General features: G+C 26.1%; 2 protein-coding genes across 2 annotated transcripts; both read right to left on the bottom strand.

Annotated features, from left to right (window-relative positions):
- Nucleotides 1–1,676: 1,676 nt before the first annotated feature.
- LOC107621354 (GDSL esterase/lipase 7-like) lies at nt 1,677–6,885 on the bottom strand. Its single transcript, XM_021113966.2, has 5 exons — nt 6,529–6,885; nt 5,524–5,645; nt 4,250–4,501; nt 3,294–3,546; nt 1,677–2,044 (listed from the first exon to the last, which is right to left on the bottom strand). The coding sequence occupies exons 1-5, from the start codon at nt 6,779–6,781 to the stop codon at nt 1,836–1,838; spliced, it is 1,089 nt and encodes a 362-aa protein (XP_020969625.1). The 5' UTR covers nt 6,782–6,885; the 3' UTR covers nt 1,677–1,835.
- Nucleotides 6,886–11,728: 4,843 nt separating this feature from the next.
- On the bottom strand, nt 11,729–15,795 carry LOC107621355 (GDSL esterase/lipase 7-like). Its single transcript, XM_088497442.1, has 5 exons — nt 15,552–15,795; nt 15,147–15,268; nt 13,906–14,154; nt 12,750–12,999; nt 11,729–11,943 (listed from the first exon to the last, which is right to left on the bottom strand). The coding sequence occupies exons 1-5, from the start codon at nt 15,793–15,795 to the stop codon at nt 11,729–11,731; spliced, it is 1,080 nt and encodes a 359-aa protein (XP_088353568.1).
- Between the last annotated feature and the right edge of the window lie 6,206 nt (nt 15,796–22,001).

Raw genomic sequence — 22,001 nt, 5'->3', positions numbered from 1 at the left:
ATTTTAATTTGTTCCCACAAACTTACCACGTAACGTCTTTGTTATATCAAATATTTTTTTATTGGCCAGTATGTAACCAGTAAAAAAAAGTGAGTCATTGGATGAAATCTCACACTAATCTCACACCATTAAAACTATTTTGATGACTATTTGATGGCTACAAATCACAAAAATTGTTAGTCCGTAGTATTTCTCTTTTTTTATTGCTACTAATCCACACAATTCATATAATAGCAAAAAAAATATCATAATCCACCTTTTTTTTGTAATTAATCTACCTTTTACTCATGTTATACACTTATTGATTGACTCGTTAGGTCCAACCCAAGTAACATTAGCCTCACCCATAACCCCATCCGGAATCTAGAAAAATATATTGATAATATAAAAGTATGTGTGCTAGAAACAACAGATAAAATAGAATTTTAGAAAAAGATCTCGGAATTATTCACCGAAATATATTATCTAATTTTACACACTAAAGACTCTGCTTTATATATGCCACGTAGTAGTTAAGAAACTAATTGACTAAGAAAATAGGTTATAACAGAAAAATCAGAAAAAATTCTATTATTGTTGCTTTTTATTTTATACGTTAATAGAATTTGTTTGTAAATATATCTTAGCTAATAACTAGTGACTTTAATACAATAAAGAATGGTCAGGAAAATGATGAGCAGCAATTTGTTATCAAGAGCAAGCTAGTTATTGCTAATAAAATTTGTTATAAATAATATTCTAATGTATTAAAAAATTATAGTAGACAAAAATTAAAGAAAAAATGAGTAAAGATTTTATAACATGTATGATTTTATTATAGATTCTTTATATTTTAAAAAATTATAATTTTTACCATTTAATCATGTATTTTAATTATTATCCAAATCATTTGATTCAATTTTATCTATTTTTTATCTATAAATTTTAGTTGCCTTATTCCATTTTGTTAATTTTGTTACCCAACAAATTCAACTTCACCTCTCTAAAAATTTCTCACTTCAAATATACTACATTATATAATTGACATGAGGAGAGAGACATGAAAATAATTACTGCCCAAAATCAAATTGAAATAAATATTTTATATTGTGCATGCTATGATTAGGGGTGGCAACGGGGCGGGTTTTTGCTCTACCCGACCTCGCCCCACCATACAACAACCCGCATAGAATCCGTCCCACTTCTACCCGCGGATAATAAAATATTGAACCTTCCTGTGGATACCCGTCCCGCCCCTACCCGCCCATATAATTATTAAAATCCAATAAATTAAATTAAATTTTAAAATTTATATAACTATCATCACATACATAACATAAATTAAAGTAAAAATTTAAATATAAAACAATATTATTAATCATTTATTAATTATTTTACATATATTATATATTAAAATTATATATATTATATATATAGCGGGGCGGGTAGGGGCAGGTATTACCTAAACCCGACCCCGCCCCGTCCCTCTCAAGAACCCGTCCCGCCAAAGACCCGCCCCGAACGGATAGAGGTGGGGTGGGTACCCGCGAGTTCGGGTGGCATTGCCATCCCTAGCTATGATGCTATTATCCTAAGTATATGTCATTCCTACATGATTTATACACATCCAATTAATTAAGGATCACAAAAAGAAAGATGCCTGAATATTAACAAGACACATTTGCTATATATTATGAAATAAATCAAATAATAGTTGCTTTATATTTCACGGTGAAATATGATTATAAATCAACGAAAAAATAATATGTAATAAGCGTTACATTGTTTTTTAATTATTCAAATTTAAACTAGAGAAAAATTAAAATCCACCCCAAAAAATGATGGGAATATTACAGTTAGAGTTGGAGGAGTTCTTGAAGGGTGAATGGTGTGAGAACAGATTTATCGGAAATCATTCGCTTTGCAATAATTGAATATGTGGCTTCTGTTGGATGAGCTCCATCCCAAAAGAATTTTGCTTCTGGATCTGAGCATGGCGTTTTTAATGGCATACACATCAAATTAAACGATGTTTCGCAACATTGGCTTCTCACATCACTAAAACCTGCAAATTAAATACATAAATCAAAGGCTAATCCGTTGCAGATCTAAACTCTATTTAAGAGTTTATTGTTGACCAATATATTACTGCATAGTGCATGCATAAGGCAGAATTCAAATTCTCGACACTTATTTAAGCGGACGAGTAAGCTGATTACTCTACTAACCCAAGTTAGTTTATTATATTTCAGAAATGTTTGGTAACCAAAGAAAATCAGCCAAAAACAGCCATAACTTGTCTTATTTAGCATTTATTAATTGTTGCAATAATTCTAAATAAGACAAATTCTGACTTTTTTTTTGTCTACCTAGCATTATATTTATAGTTATAGTTATTAGCTCATTTATACTCAAATTATTTTTATTGACCATCTCATTAACATCATTCAAAATCTCTTGAATTCCAACGTAATAGTTATCAAATTGTAAATTTGTAAAGACATAACAAAGGAAAAAAAAATACACCAATACTTTTTTCTTATTTTCGTCTTACATTTGATTTGATAGTAGTCGATTATTAGTTTTTTACTAAAAATATTGGCAGCTAAGATTCTCTAAAATAATAATGCTAAAAGTAGACTACATGTTCATTATAAAAAATTAGGTAGACACTTATATGGAGTTGTTTTTGTTTGAAGTACATAGTTAAAAATCATTTAATAAATTTTATTAAATTATCATATAATAATTTTTAATTATTAAATTCACATAAAAATAATGACATGTAAACTTTTATCAAAAAATTAATAGTATGAAAAAATTTAACATTTATTTTAAATATTAACAATAAAATTAAATCAATTAAATGATAAAATATTTTTAAAACTTTTAAAAATATTTTAGAAAAGAAAGCATAACAAGAATATATAAACATGATTAAATCACAGTTATTGTTCCTAATAACTTTTATATATAGATATCTAATGCAACCTCAAAGTCTCAAGGAAAAATTGATATAAACTATTAAAATAGCACTCAAAATTTTACGCTAACAAAAATAATCTTAAATATAATTTTTAAAAATTATTTTTTTTTATAATATAAATTTTTGAACATCATTTTAGTAATTTATCTTTTGCACAGATAATCTCATAAATTTAATATAAAAGAAAAAAATTTAATGCAACCTGTTACAATATCAAGAAAGACAACATAACAAACTTAAAAATTCATGCAGAAAAAATGAAAACTAACAAAAGCAGCCGGAATAATAAATTAAAAAAAAAAAAAGAAAAAGAAAAGAAAAGGTTTACCATATTTGGTTGGATTTAAGATGATCTCAGTGGCGGTGGCATAAATATTACCCTTAACGAAGACGGCTCCGGTAAGGGTGGAAGAGAGACGTTGAAGCATTGAAGGTAGCCTTTTGTTAAAATGTTGAACCAATGCGTTTATTTCATCAACACATGCACCTTTGTGGGGACGTGTATTTAAGTACATTGGGATGCACCCTAAGGGGCATAGATCGTTCAATATTATCTTCCTAGCTCCCAACTTGTATAGTTGCTGTCACATTCCGAGATAATTTTTTAAATAATAAATTTAAAAATTAATTATTTTTATCAATATAATAATATACAATTAAATATTTATATAAAATTTAGATAATATAAAATTAAAATTTATTTATATTTATTTATACAAATTAGTTTTTGTGATAAAATTGTTGAATCAGGAATACTAATTGAATAAGTTATTTTTATAATTAAATTTTTTTATATTATTTTTTTTAACTAATTATTATATGTTAAAAAATTGTTGAACTAATTTGATTAAACTTAGTTACTAAAATAAATTGATATATAATATCACCGTGAATGAATTATAATTGCCTATCATAAAAATTATTTGCATTTAATCTAGCAACTTATATTTATGGATATTTTAAAATTTTATATTATTACTATTTTTTTAAAAGTTTAAACTAATAAGAAGAGGAATATGAATGGTTATTTCTATCGCGTTTTTATAAGTAAGAGTTTTTTTGAATTTGTTTGTTTTTTTAATATATTTTTTTTGTTAGAGATATATTTTTTTTTATTTAATAAAGATCAAATTCTAAATTTTTCGGTTATAAAAATTTTGACATTATATTATAATATTATTTTTTTTTTAATTTAAACCGATAAAAAGAGACATACGAATAATTATTTCTATGACAAAAATGACAATAATTGTGATTGGTGACTACAATGATGAGATGACATACCTGCAATTGTTTTTCAAGGGTGTTAATGAGAAGTTCAGCAAAGGGTTCGGGTGCGTAAACAGTGGATGTGGCACTTACGCCAGTAAAAGCTCCAAGATAGTTGATGAGGTAGTCATTGTTGCCTATTGACAATAAATATATAGCTTTTGATACATGCTCAGATATCTCACTTTGGCTCATATATATGGGCAAATCCCTTGTAATTGTCATCTGAAAATTGGCAAGTTGTTCGTCCAAAGGAACCACCATTCCCTACAAAAAAAAAAGATTCTATGATATAATATTTTGACAATGGTGTTCATTAACAATGAATCAAGATCAAAGCAAAGTTTAAGAAAGTAGTCGAATAAGTAGGTTTCTGAAAATTTTGAAATGATTTATAAGTTTAGAAAAAAAAAAATGTAATGTCAATAGAAAATAATTTTATATGTCAATCATATATCATTATGCTTGTTAGAAAGATAAGAGAGAACGATAAAAAAAAGTTTGAATGTATTCAAGTTGTGTGAAATGATACAATATAAAAAGGTATTTATAGATGTTAAGAGACATAATATCTTATAATAAATATCCATATATGTTAAATAATTCTAATAAATGCTAATTGATTCTAATATGTTCTAACATTCCTCTCAAACTGCTGCAACAGAAGCACAGAGGAAAGTTTTGCAAAAAAGCACAGACGAAACTGTCACAACGAAAGCATAGACGAAACTATTGTAAGAAAAATGTAAACGAAACTGACAAAAAAATGGGAAACTGATGAAAAGGTGGAAAATTGTAAAGAGATGATAAAATATCAGAGGATGACAAACTGTCGAAAGTGATAATGTTTGATTCATTAGACTCAAAAAGACATAAGTCAGAAAAAATAGACTAATCGGTGAGGTGAAAAAGTATTAAAAGAGTGACAAAAGATAAGAAAAAAATGACAAAGAGAAAAAATGTGAAGATACAGTATAACTATAGTGTTGTAATTCTTTGGAGGCTTTTTTTTTTTCTACAAAATATTTTCAAAAACTTGTTTAGATTTTGTTTCTTAATTTATAAAATATAAGTTTATCACAAAATTTTCAGGATCTATTTGTCTTATTACTCAAAACAACCACAAAGAATCATTCAAGAATCAATAATACTTCGGAAATCAAATCCAAATTCAAGAAAAATATGAAAAAAATATTCAGAATTTATTCCAGAAGAGAAAAAAAAAATATATATATATATATATATATAAAGGAAAATCAAGGTCTAGCAATTTATTAATTAGTACTTACAGCTTGTGATCCAGTACATTCAACAATTCCAGCAGCACCAGATGCATAATTAATTCCGGTTAATGAAGATGGCCCTTCTTTGCTTAAGTATGGTGGAGGATATGGCAATCCCATATATTCAGCTGATCATCAAAACAAAAACACTAATTAGTAATTAGCTTATTAGGAAAGAAGAACATGCAGACTCTTATCAACATACTCAAAAAAATTATTCTAGATATTTTCTAATTCAGTGATACTAAAAAGATAATAATTTAAAGTTATCTTATTTAATTTAATATCTATAATTTTATGCATATAATATCTACAATTATATATTTATTACTTCTAATATTATGAATTTATTTCAGAAATTATTAATGAATATAAAATAGAATAAAATATTTTTTCTTTGAAATTTGGTAAAAAATTTTAAAAATATTTCTAAATTTTATTTTGTTTTAATTTTGTCCCAAAAATTTTCAATTTCCATCGAATATATCCTTGATAGCTAAATTTTCAAAAAAATAAAACCAATCTAACAATGATGTATAAAAATTATACTTGATTTGTTTGTATGTGTTAAAGATTGTTCTTATGAAATTGTTATTTAATTGATCCTAAATTTTTTTAAAAATTAACAGTCACTAGTATATTTGATATAAATTAAAAAAATTTAAAATAAAATTAAAATAAAATAAAACTTAACAATCAATTGTTATATTGTAGGACAAAATATTATTTTTTGATATATTAGTATTCTCCTGTACATGGAATAATTTTTTTTAATTAATCTATCATCTATTTTGATATTGTTAAACACAGAAATGGTTAGAGAGGAAGAGTATGAAAATTCTCTCAAAAGAAAATAATATATATTATTACTATCACCAAAAAAAAAAACACTTAAAGATACATAAAAATTAAAATAAAAAGAATCATGCAACAAAAAATGGGGCAAATGTACAACAACAATAATAATAATACAAACAAAACAATTAATTAATGTGATAAGGAAAAAAAAACCTAAAAAGTCGACAAGGTTTCTTCCATTAGAAAATCTTCCAGTGGGGCCCGCAAAGAAATTAGAACCATAAGGATAGTAATTTGATTTTGCTACATCAGGGATCCAATTGTTGTTACCATTATCAACCAATGAGTCACCAAACACATACAATGCAGGTGCAAGGGGTTGTGTACAGTAGATTGTGGCGAAAAGATTTGAGATCAAAACAAACAACAAAGCAAACATAGTGTTTGATTTCATCATCTTTTCCATTTTCTTGTCTCCCCTCCTTCCAACAAATAAGAATAGGGTGACAGGAAAATGAAAAGTTAAAAAAAAAATAAAAAATTAAAAAGTAAAAGAATAAGAACTTAAAATTTGTGTTTGCAATTGGATTAATAATTCCCTGAAAGTTTGTAGAATTTATAGTAACAAAATATGGCGCATTTTATGGCCTTCATGACAAGTACTATGAATAAATTAACTATGATGAGTAACGGATATTTCGAGTTTTATCTTTTTAGGTGTGTTTTGACTTTTGAACCAAAAAATAAATGGATAGATGAAGGTCGCAAATTACAACTGTGTCTCTTCCTATGTTTGAGAAATGCTCACTCAATAGCAAATATTTAATGTTTTTATTTATAGAAAAGAAAATTGTTCTTCATAAAAATTATTAATAGGTTAACACTTGTCAGGAGATTACCTTTTAGAAACATATTCTACACACATGATGAATTACTTCCATCAATGTTCCATACAATATGTGAGGAGAATCCTTATATAGAAATTGATTAGAAACGTTCCAAATGCATTTGATTCAAGTTTCAACAGAGATGATTTCTGTTAAGAGCGTACTTTACAATGACTATTAACAAAAATTAAGACGAATTAGTCATTATTGTCTATTAGTTTTTATATATTTGTCAAAATTAGTATTTACTCGTGGATAATTTTATGTTATTTTGTTAAGAATAAAAATTACAATAATTTAAATTTTGAAGGTTCTAATTTTAAATGGAATACTGTAATTCAAAGTCGTCAACAATAAATATCTTGTTGAAAATAAATAAGTAAGTTTTTGATAATATTTATGTATTTAAAATATATTTTCATTATGTTAATGTGTTATGATTTATGTAACACCCTATCATATAAAATTTTATACTATAGTCATAAAACTGAAATAGCGATATATTACGACCTTTAAAATAAAATGTATATACGTAGAATAGTTGAAAGAATGTAATATACGAGGAGCTTTGAAAGAATAGCTAAAGCAAAATCACCAAATTTAAAAGTGCAATGCTCAAGATGTAAGATTACTTGCGTACGAAGAAATTAATATAAACATACAGAAGGTAAGAGCAGAGAGTCAAGAGTACAAAATAACAATCTTCTAATTCAACCTGCGAAACTAAGGCTGGTCGGAGAATATTTACATACGTAGATATACTTAACCCAAAACCCAAAATACATATACATACTACAAAATAAATCCTGGTTCTCCATAAACCTCTAAGAGATGCAAAATAAAACAAGTTATCAGGAAAGTTTTATATATATATATATATATATATATATATATATATATATATCAAAGTAAAGCCCCAAAAATCCACTTCGCTGCAGAACTTCAGACGCCTAGCGAGGTGCATCTTGAACTGCATCTGAAAAATAACAATATCGTATGGGATGAGGACCGGGAGTTCTCAGCATGGTAAAAGTGCCACGTACATAAGATATAAGGTCCTGGAAATGCTAGAGGCAATCCTAGAACGCCGATACTCTAATTATAAAACTTAAAGAACTAAAACAGAAACCATGAATCAGGGTAGTTCTCTAAGGCTTTCTAAACTTAACTAATTCCTTAAATCTAACTAAAATTTAACTAGAACCCTAAATCTCTCCGCCTTCCCTCCGTTCCTCCATCTCCGGTGAAATTACAAAGACAAACAAACAGACAATGGCAAACACACGTAGAATACAAGTAATATAGATAGTAAATATAACAAATAGCATATTATAATCACTTAGGCAATCCCAATTAATGCACAAGCAAGCAATTCAAACAATATGCATATGATGCATGCTTGTTCTATGGCTGATGAGTCTCATCTATCGGTTATCAAGCTAACCCGACAAGTTCGGCTGCTAAACCCTGAAATGTCCCCCGACGCGCATCCCAAGAGTCTATGCATAGCTTTTTCTCATATATATATATATATATATATATATATATATATATAATTGCTCGATGGGGGTTAACCTTCCCGGGAATTTATAAGTGCCCGTCACCTCTTACGTCGTAGGGTCAACAGAGTATCGAGTTTTAACCTGGAATACGTGGTGGCAAGCTACGGTACTTTACCCAAAGAAACTCGTATCTCAGATAATCATTCCATATTCATTCATAAACATTTCATAATCATTCATTATTGCCATAACATCACTTGTACATCATATAATTGCATTTTTACACATAACTCATCATAACTCGAAGTAAGTGGGGGCGAAATCACAACCCTTGCGTCTACCCGGAGAGCCTCTATACTAACCAACCTGGAGCAAGTGGGGGCAAAACCACAACCCTTGTATCTACTCAGGAAGTACGTTCTCATATGCTCAAGAGGAACAAAGAAGGGGATCCTAACCTCCCACAATCTCGTTGGGGGCGATTTTACAATACCAGGAGGAACAAGGAAGGGGATCCTCACCTTCCACCATCTCCTGGGGTCGCACTTTCAAGAAAGAGTACTCAGATGTAACATTTATTCCTTTCTTTAACCAGTTTCATAATTTAAGTAGTATATATATATACATATACATATGCACCCTACCTCCTCATACCTAAATCATCACTTTTCAAACTTTCTTCATCTTCAAGTTACCACCTATTCCTAGATTCATCTTATTACTAGGCATACTACTACGATCTAGGGTTAAAAGAATGAAAATAGAGGTTTAGAGGTTTGAAATTAAGATTTAAAGCACAAAATCCAAGTTCGATGAAACAGGGCCCATGCGTACGCATATACGCTGGACAGAATCAACCGTTCGCGTATGAAGCCCCATGCTCGCGTACGCATAAGTATATATCTTTTTGTCCATGATGCGTACACATACACATTCCCACGTACACATACATGCCAGACAGAGACGACCCTTCGCGTACGGAGGGGTATGCATACGCATGCAACGCAGAACAGTCAAAAACGGTTAAGTCTGCAGAATTTCAACTTTACATACTAAACTTTTGACGCGCATAACTTTCTCATTTAAAATATTTTTCGCCCATTCTTCAAGCGGCGTAAACTTCACGAACCCAATTTTCATATAAAATAAATTTAAAACAATTTGAGAGTCAGGAAGCCAAGTTATGACTCACCAAAGTTCGACCAAAAACTAGTTTTTCACAAAATCTTCCAAACATCTGTTTTTACAAAATATAAGTTACTAGCCATATTCACTCAACAATATCTTGGACCAAATCTTACCAAAATCATAACAACACAGCCCCCACACCCTACCATAACTAGTCATACCTCAATTGTACATAATTTCATACATAAATTTCCTCAATTAGCCAACAAAATTATCATATATCACCACTTACTCATATATATCCATATCAACATGTCAATCTTAGTTAACTCATCACTTAGAATCTTAATTTCATCATAAATAATAATCACCCAATAATTACTCAATTCATATAAACAAATATCATCAAAGGTACTAAGCAATTAACATTCTCATTCATTCACACTTATCCTAAGGTTATCTAACCTAAGTTTTCACAAGACATTATATATTAAATACGAGAAACCTAAACTATACCTTGGCCGATTTTCTCGTATAACCCAAGGCAAGCCACTTAGGCAAGAAGCAAGCCCTCAACACCGATTTCAGCAACTAGCACCAAAACCTAAACTTCCAATTGAGCTTTCAACATATCCAATTGCTTCATATCACTTATATACAAACACCTTATCCAAGCGCCATATAAGTAAGAGTGAATGTTTTCCTCAAACTAATTGGACATTTACAATGTACTGAGTTTTGTAGAGTTTGTCACTATGGACGCATGGTCGCAAACGGCGACCGAAGCTCGGAGCGAGAAGTTATGTGGATATAATCTTGGGCCCGTTTGATATAATCTTGGGTCAAATTCTTTAAAATTAGCGTCAAAATTCTTATTTTAATTAGTTATGTCCAATTAAACTATAAAATTTGTATTTTTAATTTTTTTATTAAAAATTAATTTAATGATTAATTATTCACTAATTTTACGAGTTTACAATTTACAGTTTTGTGAAATTATTCATTGTAGATCTAACTAACTACCTATCTATAATTCAAATTTTAGACTTGAATAATGAAATTTGTAACATGGAGCATGTTATACATAGCTACTGCTTTTCTGATTAAGTTGGTGAAACGTATTAGGTTGTGAATCAACTTTCAAAACCCTTTGTATAAAATTTAGAGCAAAGTTGAGATGCTAAAAAACTTGTGCATGCTCTTATTATTTCAGGTGTTTTTGTGATGGTCCAATGATATAAATTCTTACTTCAAACTTCATGGTTTTATTTTTTATGGCGATATCAAAGGGATACAATCACAAATCCTATAATATCTATGTATGCTTCTCCTTATTTTATGTCGAATATATAATGAACAATCTAAAAATAATAATATAGGACATATTCACTATGTTTGATGATGCTAGTAAGAATATAATTAGCCATTTAGTAGTTAAGATTTAATTATTCTGTTAATCTTTATATTTTTATTAAATTTTTATTTAGGTTTCTATTTTTAAAATGTTTGTAAGATCCCTGCATCATATATAATTTTACAATTACATCTTTATCATTCAAAAAGGATTTAATTTAATAGAGTATTCTTAATTAAAAAATATTCTTTAATACTCATATTGAAGGATAGTGACTGCTTGGAACTATAAAAAAAAAAGTATAATAATAAAAGTATATTTTTTAATATTTTTTATAACGTTAAACATTAAAAAAATCTAATTACAAAATAATATATAATGCAGGATATAACTACATATGTTTTAAAAATAAAGACTTAATTATAAATTTAATAATATAGAATCTAACAGAATAATTAAATATTTATTTAATTTATATCATAAAAATTAAACATTATTAAGGATAAGAGAAATTAAAGTACATGATATCTCTCACAATTAAGTTACAATTTGACAAGCTCTTGAATATTGAGTGGTGTACAGACCTTATTACCATTTAGACATGCAGAAGCTATGTAAGAATACATTGCCTCTGTAAGATGATAACCATCCCAAAAGAAATGTTCAAATGGGTTCATGCATGGTTTTGTCAATGGGATACAAGCTGCAGTTCCATTTTCCCAAGCATTGCAACATGGACTTTTTGCATCCGTTAGACCTGCAACATAGTGGTACTAGTTTGGATTAATTTCTTAAAACAAGGTTCTATTTATTTAAATGTTTCTATCAAAATAATTTTTTATTATTCTGGAAAAAATAATTTATTTTTATAATAGAATCACAAAATTAAATATGCAACATTTATATGATTTTTGTTTCGTTTTTTTTTCTGAATTTGTAATAGAAAATATTAAGAAGACAATATTTTATTAGAATTTGGGATTTATAAGATAATTTTTAGTATTTAAATTTAATCAGGTATTATTAAAAATAATAATTTTTGTTGGTCATGTAATATTAATTTGTTGATCAAGTACTATACGGATGAATTTAAAAAAAATGACATTAATAATTGTGATTTCTAATGGTTAATACTTTTAGTTATTTAATCAATGTTGTACATCAAAACAAATTTGAGGTGATAATTAAGGTAAATTGTTTTCAAATGCCATACATATGAAATTAACGAAAATATTTGGTAACCAAAGAAAATCAGCCAAAAACAGCTATAACTTGCTTTATTTAGCATTCATTAATTGTTGTGACAATTAATAAATATTAAATAAAGTAAGTTTTAGTTGTATTTTTTGTCTACCTAACATTACCCTGAAATTAAATATATAGGACCTGACATATATATATATATATATATATATATATATATATATATATATATATATATATATATATATATATATATATATATATATATATATAATATTAAAATTCTAAATATTAAATTCTGCAAATAACACAATTGCATAATGTACAAGTTTTAAATAGTAAATAATGTGTTTGATTTACCATAAGTGGAAGGATTTGTGAATGCATCAAGTATGGAATAGGCATGACCAAGAACAAAGGAGGAGTGTGGAAGAGTGAATGTGAGATTGCTTAGCAATGAAGGAAGCCTCTGATTGAAGTATGACACAATTTGGTTTGTTTCCTCCAAGCAATCACCTTTGTGTAATTGTGTTTTTGAGATTGGTGGGGTGCACCCTATTGGTCCAATTCCAAACATCACTATCTTCCTAGCTCCCAACTTGTACAATCTCTACATATACATACTTAACATTTTTAGGGATTTGCTAACCATCAAAGATCTTAATTAATTAATATAGAAAATCTATTTTGAAAAGTTCAAATTTTGAAGTTTTAATACATTCATATAATTAGGAGCCTTTACAATATATATTTTTTTTTAAAAACTTAAGATTTTCCAATAAAGTAACCTTTACAAAGTCCACATTTTATTATCAAAGAATTGTGAAAAATTAGGAAGAAATTACCTGAGAACTAATAAAATAAATATAAAAATATACTATTTATACATTAAAATTAGCCATCGTGTATTTATATACAAATATATATATAGTTTAGTTTATTTTTAACGTGCATTTTATATTTTAATATGTATTCTATTCTGATAACTAATTTTAGTAATTGATCTTAATATAAACCTAGTATAATTGAAAAAAGTACCTATATATTGTCTTGAAAATATTCTTAATAACCAATATCATCATAAACACAAAGTAAAGTAAAAATGATGTAGAAAATTTTAATATACTAAAATTTTAAAAGGTAATCAATTCTTCTTTCATATCTAATTTGATCATTGTCCATTCCTCTAAAAGAAGATTACACAACACCTAACAAAACAAAAATAATGAAACAACCTCCAATTATTCATTCTTTGAGAGACATCAATAATCATTTTAGGATAATGGAGAAAAGAAATCAGAACACAACATTTTATCTGATCTAATTATTTTTATTCTTTTTTTTTCTACTTCTTTTATTTATATTTTAAAAGAATATTCCAAACAAAATTTCATAGGATGCATTTAGTTTGCGTTTTTATTTTTAATATTTTTTATTTTTTAAATTAAAAAAAAAAGTAAAAATAAGAGATAAAAATAAAAAATAAAAATACAAACCAAATACACGGATACTCAACCTGAAATTGTTCGGAGAGCTTGTGAATGAGGAGTTGAGCAAAGATGCGAGGCTGGTAGAGCTTGCTAGTGTCATAATACTTGGTTGCAAGGTAGTTGTTGATATAGTCATTGCTCCCCACAGCAACTAAGTATATAGACTTTGATAAATGATCATATACCTCTTTTCTGTTTTTTAGCTTCTCAGCCAAATTTGTCTCAACTGTCCTTTCAAATAAGTTTATTTGTTCACTCAAAGTTATACATTTTCCCTACAAAATCAGACAGTGTATATAGCATTTTTGATTAGTAATATCCAAGAACTAGTGTCGTAATATCACTTCTTCTAAAAGTTTAAGTTATAAAAATAAAGATACATAAATAGTTATATCTTTAAATTTGTGTGAATTTTTTTATATATATTTTTTTATTTTTATCTTATACTAATTTTTTTTCTTTTGAAGCTTAACAAAGATCGAATTCTAAATCTTTCACTCATTGAAGTTCCAACATGATATTACTTTTTTCAAAAAATTAAACTGATCAAATGAAACACGTGGATAATTATATATCTCTAAAATAGTAATAATAAGTTTTGCCATAACTACCTTAATATGTCACCAATAGAAACTAATTATGACATTGGATAATGACAATATAATAATGTCAAAATTTTGAGATTTTTACGTAAAATCAAAAGAATAAATTAAATACATACAATTATAATAAAATTTAAATTATAAAATCGTTAAACATAATATAAATTTTATAAAATCACTTGATTAATTCAAAATTGTAAAATTAAAAAATTTTAATATATAACTCAATAGTATATATATATATATATATATATATATATATATATATATATATATATTATTAATTAGCTATATAGTATCACGGTTGCTGTTCCACTTATAAATTCATGTTTGGCCATATGAACAATATTCTCGATTAACATAAACATATTATATAACTCAAAAATGACATATACATATATATTAAAATAAGTCATAGTATATTATTTATATATTTATGTATAAATATTTATATTATTTAATTTATTTTAAATATATTTTATATTTTAACATATATTTTATATTAGTAACTAATTTTAATATACACTTAACATAGTTAAATATAACTAATATAGAGTAAGAATGAAAAGAATTAACAAGCATGTGATTAAAATACGTAAAAATATATGGTCACAGATATAAAATCAAAATTAGAAGGAAGATCAGATTCAGTCGCATATACTTACAAGTATATTACCAGTCTCTGGCAGAATTCCACAAGAACCGGATGCATAATTGATTCCAGATAATGATATTCCACCTTTTAAGCTCAAGTATGGTGGAGGATATGGCAATCCAAGATATTCAGCTGATCATCATCATCAAAACAAAAACTCAAATTAAGAAAATAGAAACTCTTTATTTCCATTCTCTTTTTTTAAAAAAAATAATACGAATGTCCAAAATTTTTTATGAATAAAAAAATTAATTATCAAATTAGTAACCACATATTTGTGTGTATTTATTTATATGTTTGTTTAAAAAATAATCAGTCACCAGATAAAAAAATATTTCACAACAAAATAATAAAATAATTTGTCATTTTAATTTATCGGAAATTAATTTGTTTAATATTGTGCTAAAAAAAACACCTATAAAATCTGCAACAGTTCTTCCATTAGTGAATCTTCCGGTAGGACCAATAGCAAAATTAGAACCATAAGGCAAATAATTTGCTTTTGCAATAGTTGGGAGAAAATTGTTATTGCCACTATCCAATAAGGAGTCTCCAAATAAATACAATGCAGGTGCAAGGGGTACTATGCTACCGCATATTATTATTGGGGAAATTAAATACACAAAAATGAACAACAACAAGCTCATAATAATATTCATTATTTCTCATTGCAAAAAACAACTAGAATTTCCATGCATATATATATAGAGAGAAGCTAAGGAAAAGTGTGATGAAGAAAGAAACGTATATCTATATTATTATTTTGAACTATTATGCTACATGTATACTAAAATCAATTATTATTATAAAATATATATTAAAATATAAAATATATTTTAAAATAAATTAAAGGTCAAAGATTTATTTGTCTTTTTCTTAAATATAGAGAAAAAGATAAATAGATCCCTCACCTTTTACTCTACGAATATTTTTGTTTCTGACCATTAAAAAATATTTTTAAGTCCCTAACCTTCACAAAATTTGGATGAATCCGTCTCTGATTGAGGCATTTAGACGGAGGGATTAATCCGTCCAAGTTTTGTGAAGGTCAAGAACTTAAAAATAAATTTCAATGGTCAAAAATAAAAATGTCTGCGGAATAAAAGGTCAAAAACTTATTTATTTTTTCTCAATTATATATTTATACAAAAATATGTTATGATTAATTTTAAAGAACGATTTTAGTATACACGTAATATTTTTGTATATTGAATGGATTTAGACCAAGCACGTGGAAAATAAAGGGGGCCTCTCAACGGGGGATGCTCTTCTTATGATCGAATCATGAGCCATGGACAGATTAAATGCATATGTAAATGATCATATGCTCATATCTATATATATATACCAAACCACAAGATTTGGCACCGTTTAATACATTATTAGTAGTATGATGATTTTTTCTTTTAGAGTAATTATCAATTAATTTTTGGTGTTTTTAAAATTTGATACTCTCTAATACTTTAAATTTTAAAATATATAAAACAGTTATTAATAATTATTGTTATTAGACAATATAATCTTCATTTAATTTGATCTTTTAATCACTAACAATAACTATTGACGTAGAATACTAATTCACATATATGATCGTTAAGTATTAATGTGTGTGAACTGAATAAATTATTAGTCCTCAAGTGAAATATAAAATAGTCACTAATTAAAATTTTTAAAAATTTTAAAACAGTTATATTTTAGTAGATAATCAAGTTAAAATTTGAAAATAAATCCATATGTATCTTTTATTATGTAATATATTAATTTAATTTAATTTAATTTATGGATACTGAATTCCAAGATTATTCTTTAATGATAAAAAAAGAATGAGCTAAATTATTTTAAGATATTCAAATAAATTTTTTTCACAAAAACAACTGAAAATAAATATTTATGTAAATGTTTATGAAGGTAATATTTTAAAATTTGCATGCATTGAGAACCAAGTTATCTATGAGATCAAATTTGCAAGCTTTGATCAACTACAAGGTCAATAATATGAATCATTTACAAAATTTTAATATAAAGCTTTAATCTATTGAGAACTGTGTTTTATGTAATAAGGATGTTGAGTAGATTCATCACTTGTTTTTTTACTGTGATTTTGCTTGACAGGTGTGGAGTGCATGGATATCTGTATTTGGCCGGTACTGGACTTTTTCGGAATTAGTGAAGGACCATTTCTTAAGTTGGATAGATGAGCTACGAAGAAAAGACGATCGAAAGCAGCGGTTGAGGTGTTTCTGTGCGGTCATTTGGCACATCTGGATGGAGCGAAATAGGCGGGTATTTCAGAATGAAAGTAAAGGCGTAGAAGATATCATCACAATGACCATCCTTAGCTGCGACGAGTGGATATGTGTGTATCCCTAGGGTTGTTGATGGCTATGTCGGAGATGACGTGGGGTTTTTGTCTTCTTGGTTTAGGAGTTTGTTAGTTGCCTGTTGTTTTGTGTTGTTTGATGCTGTATGCTCCACCTTAGTGTGTTGAGCTCTTTTACTTTTAAAAAAATACTTTGCAACACTTAAAAAATGAATATCTTTGACAAATCCAAGTGTTTTATTTATGATTTTGAAAAAGTTTTAGAATTTATTGGTTGTAATGTTGAATAAAATAGACTTACAGTTAAAATTATTTATGCTACTACACTATTAGCAATTATGTTAAAAAAATAGACTATTTAATAATTTAAAAATATTTTTTTATGTTTACTTAGTGTCAATATCTTAAAAATTTAGGTACATAAATAATGACCTTAACTTCATAATACAATAACTTATTAAATTTAGTTATTATTATTATTATTATTATTATTATTATTATTATTATTATTATTATTATTATTATTATTATTATTATTATTATTATTATTATTCCTACATCACTTCGATGTAAGTATTATAGTTTAATGATTAAGTTAAATAATATTATTTTTTATGATATTTTAGTATTAATAAATAAAATTATCTTTTAATATATATTTTTTATTGTTATTTATATTTTTTATTTATTATATATTTTTTGGAGTATTTTATTATTCTGATTAATAAAATTATTATAAGACATTGATTTTTAAAAAAAAATTAAAAATATTTAAAGACATTGTTTTAAAAAATTTTATAATTTTTGAGAGATTATTTTTAGATTTTTAAATTTTTTGAGAATTATTTTATATTTTATTCTGAAAAATAATTTATTCAATCTATATATATAAACACTTAATGATTACATATATAAATTAATATTTTATGTCAGAGTTATTATTAGTAACTAATAATACATTAAGTTGAAAAGAAATTATATTATTTGATAAAGATAAATATTAAAAATTATTTTATGTATTTTAAAATTTTAAAATTAAAATATTTAATTTAAAAATTTTAAAGACTAATTTAGACAATTATTTTAGGAGAGAATTAGCATATTGAAAATTGGATGGATAAATTTTATTAGATGATGAGTGATCAGGTTGTTAAGTTCAAATTCTAGAAATTCCTTTTTGTAAATAGACCGTACCGTATTATTTATTATCCTAGATTGTAGGGGCTTAGAATTTTTTTGAGAGAAGTGTTAGGAGGTTAGTAGATTTTGTGATTTGTAGCTATTAATTAATTATTATTTATATTTATATTTTTAATGGTATAAGATTATATTTAATGGTATGAGATTATTTACTTTTTTTTGTTGATTAAGTATGGTAATATTTTAATAAAAGTGTTAATCCCTAAATTTTCTAGTCACCAAAAAAAAAATCCCTAAATTTTCTTTTTTTAAATCTATTCTTTTGTCTAGTTTTTTTTTTCCGAATACTCTTTAGTATAGTTTACAATATAATAAAATATATATCTATGCTTTCCTTGCTTTAAAGAAAATTTTTATTTAACATACTATACTCTTTCTATTTTGAAATATCTATTTAAATTTCGAAAAAACTATATTCTATAATCTTAAAATTTGAGAATAATTTCAATTTTTTCTCTTTTCAATAATTTTTTTAAAAATTTGTAAAAGAAAAAATATATTGTTTAATTTTTTTAAATCCTAAAAAAATTGAAAATAAAAATAAATAATATTTTTTTCAAAAAAATTAAATGAACCCCTAATTTTAGATACATTATTAAATTTATCGTAAAAAAGTAGCCTTCTTAAATTATTTATTTCTTATAGTCACCAAAAAAATATTTATTTCTTATACTTATTATCTCACGTTCATTTAATAGGATTATTAATAAAAATATTAATTAATATTATTTAGCTTTCTTGAAAAAATGATATATAGTATTAGTTAAAAAAATAGCTAAATATTATTAGATAGAAATTTTGATAAAGTTTTCTATAAATAAAATTAAAAGATAAGATATTTTTATCATTAAAATTTAATGATTTTTACAACAAATGAATTATGTGCAATTATTTGTTATCTAACAAACATCGAAATTTGTCTTAATTATTTTTCATATATTTTTTAAAATAATGAAATGTTTCAAAACAAATTTGGTCGATTTGCCTTTAGGTTTATTGGCGTATTTCTTGTAGTACAATAACCATGCATTTAAAAAAATAATCATACTACATCACCACTAAATATTATTATTTTAGATCAGTATTTTATCAGTAATAATTTATACCCATATTAATAAAAATTTGCATATAAAAAACACATGATTTACATAATTGCATCTATATTTAGTAAAATTTGCACACATAAATTAATACAATTTATTTTTATATTTTTTAAAATTTATTGACATAAATTAATAAATTTATTTGTTAAAAATAAATTAGTATTTATATTGGTCCAATTCCGACCAAAATTACTAAAAAATATTGATGATGGTTATGAAAGCACTCATCCCAAAAATTTAAGTTGATGAGAGAAGGCAACATTAATAGTTATATCTCTAACACTCCTCAAAGAAGAGCCTCTTTTTGGGTTTGTTTGATTTTGCATAAGCCTTTCTTTCTCTTTTATTTGCCTTATATATGCTATTTTTTTCACTTTTGGGGTTCACCAATGATCGAATTTTTGACCTTTCGGACATAGAGCTCTGATACTATATTATGAAAGTACTCATCCCAAAAGTTTAAGCTGATGAGAGAAGACAACATTAATGATTATATCTCTAACAATCACCAAGAATTTCAAAAAAAAAAAAAAAAAACAACCACCATATGGGTGAGTTGGAAGGGACAAGCTAAATTGGCTAATTAAGACACATTGAAAGGTTAAGTTTCAGCTCCTCATGATTAATTAATTTCTTTGCAGGCATTTGATGAGTTTGAGAATTTTATTCGCCATTCTCACTTTAAAGGGAAGTTAGAGAAGAGTGTTTTCAGAATTGCAGGATTTTTACCTACGTTTTCATTGCAACTTACAAGGGACATGTCCAAAAACATATATATACAGAGAATAATGTCACTTTTACTGTAATTTATTGAACCTCAAGTTATGGAGTTTTGCAGAATACAAAAAGTGGCAAGAGGGAAAACCAAGAACAAGCAATGCACATAAAACAATATGCCTTCAAAACTTTTACGCCATCCTTACTCATAATATTTCTACACACATATATAGTCATTTAATTTTGATATATGCACGATTTAAAATATTTTAGTCTCGTCCAATTATATTTATGTATTTAATTTTTTTTAAGAAGTAAATTTTAAAATTAATTATATGTTTTTAAAAATATATTTAGAACCTTTATTACTTGTGCCAATATTATTGGGCACATTTTAGATTTTTTTGCAATTATTATTTTTAATCTTACTAACGTCTTATTATAATGACGTAAAAAGAATTATTTACAGATTTGATTATATTCAAATTTCACTATTGCAGATATATTATAACTATTTATGTGTGTCCTTCAATTAATTTAAATTTTAAAAAAATGATTTTATGACAAAAAAAAAATTTACGTGAGAAAACATACTAGAATTATAATCATTCTTATGATATTATATTATTCGAGTTGGTATAGCTGTGTTCTTGATTTCTACTAATCTATGCATACATGCATCTATCTATACAGATTATAAACAATAATAATGAATGATTGAACGGTCCTTTTAATTTGAACGATCATTATTGTAAAATTAATATTTAAAAAAGTTTTCATATAGCATTGGTTATATCTTTAATGGAAATATGAAAACTTTTTAAATATTGGTTATATAATAGTTGTAAAAAAACGATTATATATTCATATACCATTATTGGATTATAAAAGGACTAATTAGAGTACTTGTTTGCGTAGGTATTTATTTACAAATTTGAATTAATCTTCTCACTCATACTAAAATTAAAACACCAATAAGCAACGGATTGAATGAGAAAATTAAAGTCTACTATTTATTTGTTTTCGTTTTCTACTTCTAATTATTTCTAAACGAGTTATTCATTAGAAAGATATAATGAAAAAATAAAATAAAAAAAAAACTTTTTATGTTTATATTAAGATGTTTAGGTTAATGGTCAAATTGTAATGGTAGCTTTGGAAAACTTAAAATTTTTGCAAAATCTCTGGAATGAAAGTTAATGTGGAAAAATCTAAAGCGTTATGCTCCAGGAAGGTTTCAGCGACAAGGAAAGAGATTTTTATCGGAGTGTCCTCTATTAGATTCGTCCAGAACTTGGACAAGTATTTAGGGGTGAACCTTAATCACTCTCGGGTGACACGCGCAACTTTCAACAATGTTCTGGACAAGATTCGGGGAAGGCTAGCCAGCTGAAAAGGGAGATTGCTTAATAAGGTGGGGCAGACTCTGTTTGCTCAATTTGGTAGTGGCTGTGATTCCTACTTACTGCATGCATGTATCTCTCTTCCCTAAAGGGATAACTATAAGATAGAATCCATGATGCAA

The sequence above is a fragment of the Arachis ipaensis genome, chromosome B10, assembly GCF_059453495.1.
Source record: "Arachis ipaensis isolate K30076 ecotype BB chromosome B10, ASM5945349v1, whole genome shotgun sequence".
Lineage (NCBI taxonomy): Eukaryota > Viridiplantae > Streptophyta > Magnoliopsida > Fabales > Fabaceae > Arachis > Arachis ipaensis.
The sequence above is the reverse complement of the archived record's forward strand: the minus strand, read 5'-3'. Positions and strand labels throughout refer to the sequence as shown.